The sequence below is a fragment of the Callospermophilus lateralis genome, chromosome 18, assembly GCF_048772815.1.
Source record: "Callospermophilus lateralis isolate mCalLat2 chromosome 18, mCalLat2.hap1, whole genome shotgun sequence".
Classification (NCBI taxonomy): domain Eukaryota; kingdom Metazoa; phylum Chordata; class Mammalia; order Rodentia; family Sciuridae; genus Callospermophilus; species Callospermophilus lateralis.
The window spans coordinates 6,352,706-6,370,047 of NC_135322.1; the positions used below are offsets into that span (position 1 = coordinate 6,352,706).

The 17,342-nt window shown below is 53.3% G+C and overlaps 1 protein-coding gene across 2 annotated transcripts in view; it reads right to left on the reverse strand.

The window, feature by feature from the left end:
* Myh14 (myosin heavy chain 14) overlaps positions 1-17,342 on the reverse strand; it is a 72,994-nt gene that overhangs the window by 16,986 nt on the left and 38,666 nt on the right. For both annotated transcript variants that reach the window (XM_076839461.2, XM_076839462.2), the window contains 12 exons: positions 16,360-16,491; positions 15,176-15,382; positions 14,026-14,163; positions 12,612-12,735; positions 11,965-12,136; positions 10,342-10,554; positions 9,766-9,910; positions 9,162-9,368; positions 7,662-7,766; positions 7,426-7,578; positions 6,316-6,564; positions 1,540-1,752 (listed from right to left, as the gene is read on the reverse strand). In XM_076839461.2, the coding sequence (XP_076695576.1) occupies positions 1,540-1,752; positions 6,316-6,564; positions 7,426-7,578; positions 7,662-7,766; positions 9,162-9,368; positions 9,766-9,910; positions 10,342-10,554; positions 11,965-12,136; positions 12,612-12,735; positions 14,026-14,163; positions 15,176-15,382; positions 16,360-16,491 (2,058 nt within the window). The remainder of the gene's footprint in view (positions 1-1,539; positions 1,753-6,315; positions 6,565-7,425; positions 7,579-7,661; positions 7,767-9,161; positions 9,369-9,765; positions 9,911-10,341; positions 10,555-11,964; positions 12,137-12,611; positions 12,736-14,025; positions 14,164-15,175; positions 15,383-16,359; positions 16,492-17,342) is intronic.

The following is a 17,342-nucleotide window of genomic DNA, read 5'->3' on the forward strand; positions in this document are numbered from 1 at the left end:
GTGTTAGGGATCGAAAAACCTAAAATTTAATAGTGCTAACACCACAGATGGAAAATTCCACACCTGACTTCATTTGACATGCTGCAGTCAACAGAAGGTACATTAAAAATATTGTAAAAATTCACCTTAGGCTAATGTATAAGGTGTATATGAAGCATAAATTACTTTTGTGTTTCAACCTGGTCTCCACCCCAAAGTAATTTATTGCATAAAAGGAAATATTCCAAAATCCAAAACACACCAAATTCTGAAGCACTCGGTTCCAAGTATTTCAGATAGGTGCTATTCAACCTGTATTCTATCATATGATCACTGCTGGCCAAGTGGCCCTTATTAAGATTCTGGTCAGTGGTGGTAGTTACTTTCAGCCCTTGGAAGGGGCCCACTGAGCCTTCTCTGATTTGGCACCTGTCAATTAATTTTGTCTACTCAAAAAGGATCAAACTTTCTGCCCTCAACATCCTATTTTCTGCAAAAGCCTTTGGGTCACTATAAATAATTTTTGGGCAGTTTTCCTAAAGGACAGACTTTCATGGCTCTAGGACCAGCAGGGACTCAGCTCTGGTATTCTGGGGCTGCAGGCCAGGTGCTTGTCTGGGGGCAGGGCTCTCCCCAGTCCTGGCTAAAAGCCCCAGCAAACCAGCCAGTCTGTGAGGAAGACAAAACTCCTATCTGGGCACCCCCAAGAGCACACGGTTGGGTATGAAGGAAATAAGGGTGTACGGAGGGTGTGTGCCCAGAGACTCAACTAAACACAGATTCTGTCAGTGTCCCCATCACACAGTCCGCGAGGGCGGACTGTGTCCTGGGGCCTGTGCTGCTCTGCAAGAGTCCTCACTGGATGGATGGAGCAGAGCGTTCCTCAGGCCACTTTGAACTTTCAGGGTTCTGAGACAGAAGTGGTGTGACAAGGGCCTAGGACAGACCTGCAGCACCCCCTACAGGCCATGAGGGATGTAGCTTCAGACAACAGAATTTTCATGCACAGGTTATTCATAAAACACTTTCTAGGATGATTCTGCACACCTGAGACTCAGCTGCTTGGTAGCATTGAATTGGTAGCATGAACTGGGAGGGGCACATTTGCTCGCTGCCTCGGGTCCCTCCCTTCTATGGAGGGAAGAGGGAAGCCTGGTGGGGGAGCCTGCATGTGCTGGGGTTGGAGGAGGCAAAGTGGAAGTTCCCACGTTGCACGTGTGTGCGCATGCATGTGCGTGGTGTGTGCAGGAATGTCCGGGTGGTTCTTGGGCTGTGTGCTGGGTAAGTTCTCTCTGTTCACATCTGTGTGTTGAGTAGTTTTCCCCATTCTGAGCATGGGCCTGAATGTGTGAATAAGTGTGTCTGGTGGAAAGCTCCCCTTCACCCTCCCTGCACATGTGCATGGATGCCTGTGCTTGGTGAGCTGCATTCCCCTTGCTGCTTGTGCAGGGGCAATGACTTCCACAGCGGGTTCTTCTCCCGTGTGTGCAAGGGCATATGTATGTGCGCATGCGTGTTTCCCCTCATACAGGCGCGTCTCGGGGTGCTGGCCCTGCTCACGCTCTTGCCGACGTCGTCCTTGCTGCTCAGTAGAGCCTCCAGCTCCGCCCGAAGCGCCCGGTTCTGGCGCTCCAGCTCCTCGCGTGCCTCCTGCTCCTCCTCCAGCGCCCGGGTCAGAGACAGGGCCCGAGCCTCGCGCTCCCGGCCCTCGGCCTCAACGCGCTCACGCTCCTCCACGGCCCGCAGCACAGCTGCCTTCTCCTCAGCCAGGAGCTTCCAGGACAAGGGAAAGGGAGTGGGGGAAACCGATTAGCCGAAAGCAGTGTCCAGGGGTTAGGGAAGAGAGACAGACAGACAGAAAGACTGACAGACAAGAGGGAGTTAGCAGGATTGCAACCATGCCCCAAAGCAGCTCGACCCTCAAATGGACCAAACCAATCAGTCCTTTGGGAAATAGTGTTTCTTTGGGGTGGTGGTAGGAAAAATATATGCATTTTTATGACCTTTTCTGTTTTTTAAAAGTTACAATAATTGGCAAACAATGAAACTTCAAGGTATTCAAAGAAGGAAGAGAACAGGATGCACAGTTAAGACAAAAAAATCAGTCCATACAAACAGATTTGCAGATGAATTTCCTATTGGAATTATCACCCAAGGATTTTTGCTATGATAAGTAAATTTTAGAACAAGATGGACTTAATGAAAGAATAGAAAGGCTATTTCAGGAGGGATTTGAAACTGTGAAATAGAACCCCAGTGAAATGACAGACCTGAAAACATAATGTATGAAATAAAACAAGTCACTGCATGAAAATAAGAGCATACTGGACACATCAGAAGATTCAGCAAAAGATGACAGGCCAATGGAAGTTATCCAAATAGATTTTAAAAAGAAAAAAAGTTGCAAAAATTAACAGAGCTTTAATAACCTTTAAGAGAGCATCCAACAATCAAACACGCATGTATTTGGAGTCACAGAAGGAGGGTAAAGGAAAAGGTACCTGTCTTTATTCAGAGAAAATATGATAAAAATCTAGTGAAATTATGTACAAACCTACTAGCAGTAATAAGTGCATTCGCTACGTTGCAGAATATTACACAAATATGCAAAAATCAATCGCACAATTGCACAGTAGCAATCAGAAGCAAACAAAATAACTCCATTTAAGATAGCATCAAAACTATGAAAAACTTAAGAAATAAATCTGACAAAAGATGGGAAAGATATACAGTTAAAAACCACAAAACATTTCCAAGATTAAGAAAAGCTAAATGAATGATCATAGATACCCAGTTATTTGGACCCAAAATTTAATAGGATTAAGAAGTGCATCCTCTGGTTGGGGTTGTGGCTCAGCAGTACAGCACTCGCCTAGCACGTGCGAGGCCTTGGGTTCGATCCTCAGCATCACATAAAAAAATAAATAAATAAAAACAAAGGCATTGTGTACAAGTAAAAGAAACAAATATTTTAAAAAAAGAAGAAGAAGTGGTGCATCCTCCACAAATTGACCTATAGATTCAATAGTCCCAAACCAGGAGGTGCTTTTGTTGTTGTTGTTTTGGACACTGAAATATTAATTCTAAAACACATATGGAAATGAAGAAAAAAGAAAAAAGAATTTAATATGTACATAAACTAAGTAGAGAAAAAATTGTGTTGGAATACTTGGGACTTGGGTATCTTTGTGTCTGTGTGCTACCAGGGATTGAACCCAGAGGTGCTTAACCACTGAGCCACATCCCCAGACCCCACCCCCCTTTTAAAATATTTTATTTAGAGACAGGATCTCACTAAGTTGCCTTCTTTGAACTCGGGATCCTTCTGCCACAGCCTCCCAAGCCACTGGGATTATAGGCATGCGCCGCTGCACCCAGCTCCAGTTTATTTTATTTTATTTTTAATTTTAAACTAATTTTTTAGTTATAGGTGGACACGATATCTTTATTTTTTATCTTTATGTGGTGCTGAGGATTGAACCCAGTGCCTTACACATGCGAGTCAAGTGCTCTTCCTCTGAGCCACAATCCCAGCCCCAGTTCTTTTTCTTTTTAATTTTTATTTTCAGACAGGCCTAAGTTGCTGAGGTTGGTCTCAAACCTGCCTCAGTGTCCCAAGTCGCTGGAATTACAAGTGAGCACCACTACACCCAGCAAACACTTGGATATCTATATTAACAAAAATTAATTTGGGAAAAAATCATTTGGAGCCACAATACTGCCATATAAAAATTAACTCATAGAGGATCAGAATTCAATGTAAACCTAAGGCTGGAGAACTTCTAGAAGTGAGGAGAAAACCTTTCCAACCTCAAGTTAGGTGAAGATCTCATACATGCAAAACCAAAACCATTGATAAGTAGGATTTCATCAAAATGAAAAACTTCTGCTCTCAAAGAGACTCTTTCAGGAGAATCAAAAGACAAGCTGCAGACTGGCTTGTCTGCCCAAAATATTTACAAATCATACATCTGACAGAGAACTTGTACTCAGAATATATACAAAACTCTCAAAATTAAATAATAAGAAAACCACAACCCAATCAAAAGACAAAGGATGAAGGAACAGACACTTTAGCAAAGAAGACACATGGATATCACAAAAGTCAGGAAAAGATACTTAGCATCATCAGCTGTTAGGGAAATGTGAATTAAAGCCACTACACATCTATTAGAAAGACTAAGGTTCCCTCTGAATAGCCCCAAATTGGAAACAATCCAAACATTGTTCATCACTAGGTTAACAGAAACACAAATGTGGTTTAGCTATACAGGAATAATACTCAGAGATAAAAAGGAATAAATTATTGATACATGCAAACATATGGATAAACTTCAAATGACTATTATAAGTCAAAGATGCCAATCCAAAAATAATTAAATGAAAAGAATTTATAGAAAATTCTAGAAGTTGCAAAAAAAATTTATCAGAGCCTGGATAACCTTTGGAACAGTGCTAAGCAATCAAAAACTCACGTATGTGGTGTCCAAGAAGAAGAAGAGTGGACCAGAAAAATATGTGAAGAAATAATGGCAGAAAACATCCATGTAACAACAACAGAAAGCCCTTAGCTAGGAAGCTCAGCAAGGCTGAAGCAGGACAAATACAGCCAAGACTGTGAGAACCGAAGATCAAGAGACAACTTCTAAATCAGCTAGGAAAACATCACCTTCCCTGCAGGGAACTTCTCACCTAAAACAATGGAGGGCAGAGGTGACAGACAGAAGGGCAGCTTCAAAGTGCTGAGAGAATAAAAGTGCTCACTTAGGATTCTATGCCCAGGGAGAAGATATGAGGGACATAATGACATGGCCACTCTGCATTTTCTAGACTAACAGAGAGGTTGGGCATTTGCCCAAAGCTACACAGCAAGAAAGGGCTAAGCTGGGTTTTCTGTTTGTTTGTTCTGGGCACCAAGAACTGAACCCACTGAGCCACATCCCCAGCCCTTTTCATCTTTTGGGACAGGGTCTTGCTAAGTTGCTGAGGCTGGCTTTGAACTTGAGATCCTCCTGCCTCAGCCTCCCAAGCCACTGAGATTACAGGCATGTGCCACCGTCCCTGGCTAAGCTGGGTTTGAATCTCAGGATCGCCTGATCTTAAATCTATGGCAGTCTGTGATTTTTATTTCATGGTCCAATAGTCAGAATTATTTAATTAATTAATTAATTAATTAATTAATTAATTAATTTATTTATTTTGATACTGGGGATTGAACCCGGGAGTGCTCTGCCACTGAGGCATGTCCCCAGCCCTTTTTATTTTTTATTTTGAGACAAGGTCTCACTAAGGTGCCTAGGCTGTTTTCAAACTCACAGTCCTCCTGCCTCAGTCTCCCAAGTTGCTAGGATTATAGATGTGCACTGGCAGGTGGTCAAATTCTTAATATCATTCCCATTTTCTGGACGGATTTTGGATCCAAAATGCCCCTCACAGGCCCCTGTGTGAAAAGCTTGGTCCCAGCTTGTGGTGCTACTGGGAGGAGGTTGTGGAACCTTTAAGAGGCGGGGTCTAGTGGGAGGTCTTAGGTCATTGGGGGAACAGTGGGACCCAGCCCTTTCTTTCTTCTTTTCCCTGCTCATAAGGTGAGCAGCTTCGGCCACTATGTGCTCCCTGCCATCATGTGCAGCCTCACCGCCTGAAAGCCTGCGGTGGCTCATTAGGCCACTGACCATGGGTGAAAAGCACCCTTTTCTCCTTGCAAGTTGATTATCTCAGCAGTAACAGAAAGCTGACTAACCCTCTAACAACCTGAACTCTGGAGCTTTCCGTGTAATTTTTATTTCTCCCTCAGGCTGCAAATGCTCAATATGATGCCCACCTTCTAGGTTGGCAAACTGAGGCTGGGAGGGGGAAAGCAACTTGCTTGAGGTACTCAGTGAATCTGCAGGACAAGTGAGATGTGTTCTTCCATTGAATCTTTTTTTTAAATATTTTTTTAGTTGTCGATGCTGAGAATATTTTTTTATGTGGTGCTGAGAATCGAACCCAGTGCCTCCCACATGCCAGGCAAGTGCTCTGCCACTGAGCCACACCCCAGCCTCCGTTGATTCCTCATAGGCACCCTCTGGGGTACCGAAAGGGTGCTCCTGTGTTTCAGTACCCAAACCAGGACGCCCCTGAGAATGTCAGCAAGCACTGTTAATAATGATGCTGGGACTGGAGGCAAAACCAGGACAGACAGGGTGTCCCACTTTATGGAGGCTCAGGGGAAGAGGCACCCGGCCTCTAGTCCAGTCAGGGAGCTGTGCGTCACCTAGCCCGACCCCTCCCCGTAGCCGCGGGGAGCACAGATGAGCTTGCAGATTACCTAGCCAGGTAAACTGAGGCCCTCACCTGATCGAACTTGCGCTGCTTCTTCTCCAGGGTGCTCACGAGCTGCCGCTGTTGCTCCAGGTCCACGGTGACATCGTCCAGCTCCTGCTGCAGCCGCCGGCGGCCCCGCTCCAGCCTTTCCACAGCCTCTGTCTTTTCTGCCAGGCGCTGGGCCAGGGCCTCTGCCTCTCGGGCTGCCCGGCGCCGAGCCTCCTCCCCTGCCTCCAGTGCCCCGGCCTCTTCCTCCTGGCGCCGCCGCCAATCTGCAAGCTGGGGAGAGGAGAGGGAGGGACGGTCAGCGGCTGTCATGGCTGTGAGCAGCCAAGGACCTTGTGAGGCTCCATTTTCCAGATGAGGAGACTGAGGCGTGAGGAAGGAAAGGAGTCATTCCACTGGGCTCCTCTGCCTCAGGATGGGGTTGAGGTTCTGAGTACCATGAGCCCCAGCTCTTTCAGGGTACCCAAGTGACCTCTGGCAGGACCCAGGGAGAATCAGATCTGGCTTTGGTCTCGGGGAGCCCCTAGTCTGAAGGGGATGACTGAGTTAGATTGATGGGGGCTAAGGTAGAAGTTATAGGCTTCATGGGATCCCACAGGAGGATTTCAGGATCCGTTTTGAATATTTGGAAGAGATTTCCTGGTAGAGGGGCACTTGAGATGGGTGTTGAAGTATATGCAGGAGTTTGACAACTGAAGGATATTTGCAGCGTAAGTCATCACCCAATCATTTAACAGGCATTTCTCAAGGCCTGGACTGCTTGTTGGGCTGTGCTGGGGACCCAGATCTAACTCTGGAGTTCCCCTTTGAAGTGGCTGAAAATCTGGTGAGTAGTCAAGAGAGTCCCAGCCTCAGGTGCCCAGCTGAGAGGCTTGGTCCAGGGGTACTGGGAGCAGAGCAGGGCCGGCCAGTGTGTGCAGGAAGAGACCCTGGGCATGAGGAATGAGCTGGAAAGGCAGACTGGAGGCCAGGAGGGCCTGGAGGGGACAGGATGACCGGGGCTGGGGCTGGGTGGACACTGAGACAAGGGTGAGTGAGGGGGAGTCGGCAGGTGGGTGGCGGACTGTCCCTTAGCTGGGGACCCCAGGCAGAGGGGGGCGCTGTGCCTCCCTGTGGGGTGCTGGGACCGCCCACCTGGGCCTGGGCTGTCTGCAGCTCCCGGCCTGCACGCTCCCTGGCCGCGGCCTCCTCCTCCAGCTGCTCCCGCAGCCCGGCCACCTCGGCCTCCACGGCCCGCACCCGGGACCCCAGGGCCAGCTTTGCCCTGGTCTCCTCCTGCAGCAGCTCCTGTGGATGGAGAGATGATGGAAGTCAGGCGTGGCCAGCACAAGGGCGGTGGGGAGGGTGCCGGCGGGGGGAGGGGCGGTCACCTGGGTGTCGTGCAGCTGGGCTTCTGTGCTGCTCAGCTCCTTGCCCAGGCGGATGGCTTTTGACTCAGCCTCGCTCAGGGCTCCCGACACGTTCTCCAGCTCAGCCTGTGGAGAAGGGGGCGGGTGGTGAAGACTCCTGGCGACTTCCACCCACACGTCCGTGGGCACCTCGGAACAGCAGCTCAGAGGGTTCAAGACCAAGTGCGGAGGCAGCAATCCGCTCCCAGGAGGTGCCCACGGGGCGGGAGGCTCCCGGCAGCCTGGACCCAAATGCCCTCGGAGGATGAACGGGACAGCTGCGCAGGAGATCCGGGCCACCAGGACCACCCAGACCACCGGGACCACCAGGGCCACCAGGGCCACCAGGACCACCGGACCACCAGGGCCACCAGTGTCAGCCAGCAAGAAAGCAACGGAGTCCTAGGATGTGCCGTGGAACAGGCCACCTGGCTCGCGGCTCAGCTTTGGAAGAGCCACAGAGACTGGGTCGTAGCTGCGTGTGTAGGACGCAGAGGACCACGGTTGGCAGTGAGGACCACGGGTGGCAGCAAGGACCTTAGGGTTTCTTCTGGGGCTAATGACAATGTGTAGGAGTAGATGGTGGCGATGGCTGCGCAGCTCTGAGGGTTGGAGAGTGCCCCTGGGCAGGGACTGGTTCCAGACTCCACTCACATCCAACTCCGGGATGCTCAAGTCCCGTTTATGTAATGAGGCCAGTGTTTTCGGGGAACCAACCCACGACCTTTATTTTTAAAGCCAGAAGTGAATCCAGGGGTCTTCACCACCGAGCCACATCCCCAGCCCTTTTTATTTCAAGATAGGATCTCCTAAATCGCAGAGGCTGGCCTCGAACTTGCAATCCGCCTGCGTCTGTCTCCCGAGCTGCCGGGATTACACCCAGCTACTGATCACACCACTTAAATCAGGAATTAAAACTGCACGGTACTGGTGGTTTCCCTGGAGGAGCTGAGATTACAAGTCATCTTCGTTTTGCTTGTCTGTGTTCTCAGTAATGAACAGGTATAGACCGTTCAGTTTGAAACAGAATAAAATGAAGTTTTAAAAAAAAACGGGCTTTGCTTCAAAGGGCTGCGGAATGCTACTGCGCTCACGCTGCTCCATGTCCCTCCTCTGGACTTTTCTAATCAGACTATGAATTATTCAAAGGCAGAAAAGAGAAGAAGAGCTTGGGGCTATGGCAGGGTACACTTCAAAGGGCCAGGCACGCCTGGAACTAGACTTCAGTCCTGAGCGACTAAGGGCAGTCAACTGTACTCTCCGGGCCTCAGCTTCCTCATAGGTAAAATGTGAATAATTTTCTCTCTTAAAAGTGTTGGATATGCAGTTACTGCTCACCAATTCCCAGCCACGGATGTGTGAAGAGCTTGGGGGTGGGGGGGCAACAGGGTTGATGTGGACCACACACAAACCCAGAGAGAGCAGGCATCTCTCTGAGGTCACACAGCAGAGACACCACCACCACGCGGCCACCCCACTCACCTGGGCTCGCTGCAGCTTCTCAGCAGCCTCCACTCGTGCCCGCTCCCCGTCGCCTGCCCGGCCCTGCACTTCCTGCAGCTGGGACTCTAAGCGGCGTCTCTTCTGCTCACCCTCCTGACGGGCAGTCTGCAGGTTGCTCAGCTCTGCCCGAAGCTCAGACACCTCTGCCTCCAGGGCCAAGCGGGTCTTCTCCCACGCACCTTTGCCCTGTTGGAGCAGGAGACGGGCAAGGTGTCTGAGCATCCCCCTGCCACCAGGCCGGGACATGCCTGTCCCAGGGCCTTTGCACTGGCAGTTTCCTCTGCCTGGAACACACCGCTCCAGAGGTGGCTCACTCGCGCCTCCCCGGGTTTTACTCAGATGCCACCTCCTCACAGAAGCCTCCACAGCTGTTTAAAATCACAGACCTGCACCTTGGCTCTGGGACCCTTCCCTGGTCACCTTCCCCTTCCCAGGGCCCCTGCTCCCCCGAGACAGATCATGAACGAGTGGAGCCTGCTGACTCTCCTCTCCTACAAACACAGAGCCCCTCCAGGTGGGCAGCACTGCTGTTGTGATCCTCCTCCAACCCAGGTCACACCCTCCCGGCCCGGCCCCAACCCACCCTCCGGGCCTGCTCCAGCTGCTCCGCCAGCTCCCCCAGAGCCTGGCCGTGGCGCTGCCTCAGCTCCTGCACCGCCACCTCGTGAACGCGAGTTTCCTCCTCCAGAGCCTTCTTCAGCTCGGTCACCTCCTGTTCCCTCTTGGACCTTTTGTTGGAGGAAGGATGACAGGGACAGACTCTCAGGATAGAGGGTGGCAGGTCTTTGGGGGAGCTGGCTGTGGCTCCTGTTCTTGCTTCCTCTGAGGGCACAGACCTCACTCCACACCACCCAGGAGATCTGGGTGGTGATGCTGTGCGGGCATGAGGCTCTGATGTGAACTTACTCGTCATGCAAAGCCCTATTCAAAAGGCCCTCCTCAGGGAAGTCTTTCTGGACCGTCTTCCATAGACCTGGTTTTGGGCCTTCATTTATTATTCCCCGTGCCGTGTCACTGCATTAAAGCACCTGTTGCCCTGGACTGGGTCTGTCTCTGTGCCCAAGCTGGCACAGAGCTGGTGCAGGTGAAGACCTGGCTCGCCATCCTCCTCCCACACCCTGCCTAGCCAGGGCGGGCAGTGCCAACGCCTGCCCCTCACCGGAGCTCCTGCTGCGCGTTGGTGGAGTCCAGCGTGTCCTCCAGCTCACCACGGAGCGCCTCCAGCTCCTCGCCCAGGTCGCGGCGCTGCTTCTCGGCCTTGGACCTGGCTGCGCGCTCGGCCTCTAGGTCCTCCTGGGCCTCGGCCAGACCTGCCTGTGCCTCCCGCAGGGACTTGAGCAGCTGGGCTCGGGCTCCGCCCTCCTCCTCTGCCCTGGAGGTGACAAGGACCATGGGGGTGGCACAGGGGCAGGCAGAGGTGAGGGATGGTTTCTGGGGCCAGATTTCTGGGTTTGGGGAGTGGCCAGTCCCAGGTTCAGACCCCAGCTCTGCCATGGGCACGTGACTCAGTCCTTGGGCCTCAGTTATCCCTGCTGTGAGGTGGGAATGTCACCCACGGTAATCACCAGGTGAGGCTAGCAAAGTCCCCACTCGTCCTTTGCTTTATTGTCTCTTGGAATGCTCCCGCCAGAGGACAAAACTGGGGCTCAAGGGGGAGAGCACTGTCCAGGCCCATGACCCACCAGAGGGTCCCTCGTGGCTCCGGGCAGCACCCCTGCAGAACTCTGCATTGGGGACAGTACTTGTTGGGGGTTCAACACTCAGTGCCACGCAGGCTGGGCTTGCCGTCCCTGTCCCTGCCTGCATGGCACCTCGGAAGCACAGGCTCCTGTGCTGAAAGAGGCCTGAGGATGGGGCTGCTGCAGGCTCAGCGACACAGACGGGAAGAGGAATGTTGGGAGCTTGCTTCTACCTTTGGAACTGCCCCAGGCCCAGCCCCGCCTGGACAGAGCAGCGTGGTGGAGTGGAGTCGGGTTGGGAGGAGGCGGAGGGTGGAGTGACGGCTGAGAGGGCCCCCATCTCCTTTCAGGGTGATGGAAACGTGGGACTGGGATGGAGGGGTGCTTGCCCCACACGGGCAGAGTGTGCTTTGGAGTGGCGGATGCTGTGCAGATTCCACCACAAAACAAAACAAGCAAGAGCAATACAAGTAGGAGCCAAAACACCCGGTGTCCAGGGAGGTGTGGGGTGCGTGCTTTCCCACGCTAACCCTAGGGTAGCTTCTGCAATTGTTCCTGTTTTACAGAGGAAGAAACCAAGGCTAGACAGGTGAGGTCACAGGTCCAGAGAGCCGAGGAGCCAGGATTCAGCCTCGAGGGAGCACGTTCTTACACCCCCCACACTGCGTGAAGCCCAGTGCAGAAAAACCCTGGGAACCCCAGGAACACCTGTGGCATACAGCAGGCTCCAAACTTTTTTTTTTTTTTTTTTTTGAGATGGGGCCTCGCTCAGTTTCTGGGGCTGGCTTTGAACTCACAATCCTCCTGCCTCACTCAGCCTCCATAGCCACTAGGATTACAGGTGAGCCACAGAGCCACACCCTGTAAATCACGCTGATTCTGAGCAGCTTGGCCCGGGGAGGCTGAGGGGGCGGAGCGCTGTGCGCCCAGGGCTGCAGGGTCCTTCCTCTTTTCCCTGCCCGGTGGCTTCGCACCCCTGCTATCTGCACTGGGCAGAAGGGACGCTGCAGCTGGGAAGGGCTGGGGTCTGCCCACAGCGGGGAGAGCTCCTGGGGTCGCACTACGCCCCCGAGGCTGGCCCTGCCACGCCCACCCGCCCGCACCTGGCCAGCGCCGCCTGCAGCTCCTCCTCCTTGCGGCCCAGCTGGGCCCGCAGCTCCTCCGCGCGCTGCTGCTGCTCCACCATCTGCTCCTGCAGCTCGGAGCTCTCCCCGTCCAGCCGCCGCTTCAGCTTCTCCAGCTCCTGGCGGCCCTTCTCCTCCTTCCGCAGGCGGTCTGCAGGCGGGAGGTGGGGCCATGCACCCGAGCTCCAAACTCAGATGGCCATGGATCAAGCCTCCCCGGACGCCACCTCCTCTTCCCAGGCTCCCCGGTCTCAGGGACCAATTTCTCCAGACCCCAGCCGGACCCCAGGCTCTGAGTTCTCACTCCCGCCTCTGAGGAGCCCGGCCTCCTCCCTATGCTGTTTCCTTTCTGATTGAAAGCGAGCAGCGAGGGGCAGAGGGACAACATGGTGAGGTAGACAGGGACAGTCAGGTGGAGAGAGTGGGAGCAGCCAGCCCCTCCGGGAGGGATCGAGAGTAGGATCTGAGATGCTTAGGAACGCGGGCACTGGGACGCCTTCCTGTCCTGGGCCTGCTTTCCCACACTTAACTGATGTGACCGCTGGGCGCACAGCGCAGGAGGCTTGCCTGAGGTCCCCTTAGAGCATGCGCAGCCCTCAGTCCCCCACTACGTGCATGGCGCTCACCCTCCATGTCTGCAATTGTGGCCTCATATTTGAGTCGCAGCTTGTTGAGGCTCTTGACCTTCTCCTCCTCCTCGGCCGCCTGGGAGGAGAACTCGGCCAGGCGCTCTTCCAGCAGCCGCCGCTCCTGAGGGGTAGCAGAGGCCAGGGGTCAGGAGCGGGGCCAGCCACACAGGTCCTCACCAGTGGCTTCTCCCATGCTCATCTGCGTCTGGAGCGTCACCTTCCTGGTCGGCCTTCTCTCACCCCTGCCTCCTTTGCCCTATTCCCTGGTGCCTCTGGGTCCATTTCCCCCCCACCACAAGTTCACGGCTGTGAGCTGCAGGACAGTGACTGTTAGTTCCACTCAGGGACACTGAGGCTGCTCCAGCATCGCTAACATGAACACCATGGCCACCGGCACCCAATCGGCTGCACTCGAGTGTGAGTTCGGGATTCTTGCACTACTCAAAGGATGGTTGTGGACCAGCATGCCTGGGCAGGCATGCAGAGCCTGGGGCCCCCAGACCAGCTGAACCAGGATCTGCATTTAATGAGCTCCTCCCTGACTCCTGTGCACATTGGAGTTTGGGGACCATGGACTGGGGAGTGCTCTCCAAACCCTGAGTGGTTTTGGAAATGCATGCAATGGGCTAGCACTGTCCTTCAGGACAAATGCGGATGCTCAGGGTGGAGCTCTTGCCCTACCCTAGGAGCCGGGTTCCATCCCCGGCACACAGAAAAGGTAGTAGAATAGAATACAAAGGGTCAGAGCTGGCTCGGTGGTCCCCACACTGTCTTCCTGTCACACTGCTCTACACCTCCACCCCGGACCTGTTGCTCTGCACAGTCCATGGGATGTAACTCCCAGTCCCATCCACACTGGGTTTGGCCATGTGACTTGTTCTAGCCAAAGAGGTGGTGAATGCAGTGCAGGTGGGAGGTTAGAGGTGCTGTGAGGTCTGGTCTGACCTGGCCTGGTCCTTCTCCCATGAGAAGAGAGAGCCCAGGTTGCTGCTGGCCCCTGGCGCACCTCAGCCTGAGGCTGAGCCCAGCCGGCCCAATTTCCACAGCATTTTTGTTTCTCTTGTTGCAATGGGATTGAATCCAGGGCGCTTAGCCACCGAGCCACATCCCCAGCCCTGTATAGTTTTGAGACAGGATCTCGATAAGTTGTTTAGGCCCTTGCTAAATTGCTGAGACTGGCTTTGAACTTGCAATCTTCCTGCTTCAGCCTCCCACGTCACTGGGATTACAGGCGTGTGCCACCATGACTGGCCGAGAGATGGTTTAAGGTGTAGGAGAAGCACTTTTCTCTACGGCTGTTTGGGTTTTGCTTATGGGTGTCCAGAGCTCGTTCTAGCACCTGGACCCCAATTCTTCATCCCTGTCACCTGGCAGACACACCCGACCCCATCCCCAGCTCTCAGGGCCCCACCTTGCTCAGCTTGGCATTCTGATCCTCCAAGAGCAGCAGGTCCTCCTCAAATTTCTTCAGCTTCGCCTCTGTCGTCACCTTCTCCAGCTGCAGCTTCTGCCGAGCCCCCTCCTCTGCCTCCAGGTGGGTCTCTAGCTCCTGGAGGGAGAAGGGAGTGGGCAGGGCGCCCGCAGACCTCTGGGGCTTCTGGTGCAGACAGGTCCACGCCCTAGGCAGCGCCAAATCCTCACTGCCCTTCCCACTTCCTTCACTGGTTCACAAGGCCTGGGGAGCCCCAGGGCTGCCCTAAGCCCTGGGAGGGATAATGGAAATCACATTCCTCTGTGTGCACTGGGGGATGCAGATGGAGGCCAGTAAGCATAATAAAGACACACACAAATCATGTAGGCGGGTACTGACCACTCTGCTCCCTGGCCATCTCCCCTCCTGATCAGGGACCAGGCACTTGAAAAGCCTAACCCTGAGAGGACGTGTCAGTTCCCTGCCATGAAATGATTCTAGGGAGCTGTATTTATGACTCATGAGCTGCTGTCAATCTGGTCTGTCCCTGCAATCTTTCAGGTACCCTGAGTTCAGTGTCCCCAAACTCTAGGGCACCGTCCCTCTCCCACCAAGGAGTTGAAGAGGAGGCCATTAAAATGCCACACAGCTCTTGAAATGTGGCCATTGTGGCTGGGGAACCAAATTTTCGACTTTATTTGAAACTTAAGACCAGACACTATGAAAACTCTTAAGTGTGTCTGGAACAAGCTGGGTTTGTGAATCTACTTTTTTAAACTGTAGAAGATTTGAAATTTAAGTAGAGATCAAATGTTTCCAGTGAAAACACAGCGTCCAAGTTGAGCCAGGCCTTGAGTGTGAAACACACTAAATCTTGACGAGGAGCCACGGAAGTGAAGCTGCCTGTGAACGCAGCAGCACAAGGCAGACAGAGCCAGGAGATGGAGAGGCAGAGTGTTGAGGATATCACTTGAGTGCCTGGACTCAGCCATACCTGAAGCTTACATGTTTTAGGGTCTACCCTAAAAAAGTCATTTTGAGCTGACTTTTTTTCTGTAAATTCATGGCAAAAGAAACATGATATATAGAAGCAAAGGCGGCTGGGGTAGACAGAAGGGTCCAGGGAGATGGCGGGAAGTCGAGGCCAGACCTGGATGTGCTGCTGCAGCCTCTTCTTCTCGGTCTGCAGTTGGCGGCTGCACTCCTCCTCCTCACCCACGCGGGCCTCCAGCTCCGACACCACCAGCTCCAGCTCCTGCTTTCGGGCTGCCAGCCGCCCCCGCGTCTCCTCAGCCTCCGCGCACAGTTCTGCCTCCGCTCGCAACTGCTCCGCCAGGCGGGCTCGCTCCTCCTCCAGCTGGGGAGCGGCGAGAGGTCAGTGGTCAGCAGGCAGGGCTCCCAAGGTGGCCCTTCGTGGAGCGCCATGACCTTCCTGTTACCTAACTTGCTTTGGGGGCAGGAGTGGGTGGGAGGCGCCTCCTCAGGTTCCCCTCTCAGAAAGACCTTCATATCACCAGGGAGGCCGTGCATCTCCCTCTTCACCTCCCACCGCCCATCAGTCCCCAGCTCTGTCCCTCCTCCCTGTCCCCACAGCCTCGCAGGCTCAGATCTCATCCTCTCCGTCCTGGACTTTTTCTCTCCAGCCCCTTCCTCAGGACTCCTGGCCATTCCCTCCCCTTTCAGTACATACTCCAGCTAACCCAGCAGAGCTTTTCCCACCTCGCCTTTCATTTAATACAACTAACTCTGACAGCGACCCAACCAAAATAATTCAGGAAAAGTCAACAGAGCCCGGTGCAGTGGCGCAAGCCTGCAAATCCCAGCGGCTCTGGAGGCTGAGGCAGGAGGATCTCGAGTTCAAAACTCAGCCTCAGCAACTTAGCGAGGCCCTAAGCAACTCAGGGAGACCCTTTCTCTAGAGATAAAATACAAAAGAGGGCGGGGGATGTGGCTCGGTGGCTTAATGCCTGGGACCAAAAATAAAAATAAAAAACCAACAGAAAACTACCCCAGAAGCATTTTAGATAGGAAACATGCGGGAAACAGTTTAGAACTCCACCACCTTACTGTCCTCCCATCCCACCTCTGCGGACCCTGCGACCCCAATCTGATCCCAGACTGCGGTTCCGCCCTCAGGATGCGGCTCAGCCGGGCTGCACAGCCACAGTCCACCCTGCTGTGCCCCACAGTTCTCCTTGCAGCCCTGCCCTGCACTGGGGCTGGAGCAGAAGCTCCGCCCTTCACATCTGGCCGCCTAGTCCTCCTTTCCTGTGACCCTGCCCCGTCGCTCTCTTAACCACGCCCCGGTGGCCCCGCCCACCACCCGCCCCTCACCTGTGCAACTCGGCCCTGGAGCTCCCCTACTTCCCGGGCGCTCTGTTGCTGCAGCTCTTGCACTTTCTGCAGCTCCTGGGCCCGCGCCTGCAGCACCTCGTCCTGCCGTGTCACCTGCAGCAGTGGCTTCACCTAGAGAGAGGGGAGGGGTGATGGAATGGCGGCTCCCATGGTGGGAGGCCGCTTGGAGGCCCAGGGGCTAAGCATTCCTGGTACTGTGGGAAGCCCCCCATCTGCTTCCTTGTCCATCTAACGGCCCCTACTTCACAGGGTGCTCGGATTATCCTCTTTGTAGGCTGCAAGCGGTGGCGCACCCCTGTAATCCCCGTAACTCGGGAGACTGAGGTAGGAGCCTTGCAACTTAGCAAAGCCCTAAGCAATTCAGTGAGACCCTGTCTCTAATAAAATACAAAAGATGCTGGGGATGTGGCTCAGTGGCTGAGTGCCCCTGGGTTCAATTCCTGGTACAAAAGTAAATAAATAAATAAGTTACCCCTTCTAAAGGGTGCAAAACGTTGACAGGGACATAGCAAGCCCCACTAAGTGCATTAACACATTTGTTTTCCCACTGAAGTCATCCTCTGTGGCCTGTGGCCCTTGCTCCTCTGTGCAGTGTCCTAAACCCAAAGTCCAGAGTGGGAGATGCACTTTACTTTGCCTGATGTAGGTGGGAGGGACAGGTGCAGGGTCTACACCCCCTAACGGCAACCAGAGTCTCACCAAACTGCTCCGGCCTTGCTAAGTGGGATGCACTCTGGCAATTTTGGTTCTCTTGTTTTCTATTCAGTTTTACACAATTCTGCTTGATATCTTCCCACTGGACCTGATTAAAATCTCATTGAAAACCCTAAACAACAAGCTCAGGCGGGCTCCTTCTGCCCTGGATCCAGCTGTAACTGCAGCTTCCCTGTATCTTTTAACCATGTTGGCTTGAGTCAGATTTTCTTGTCACTTGCTACTTAAAAAATCCTGGGTAGGGCTGA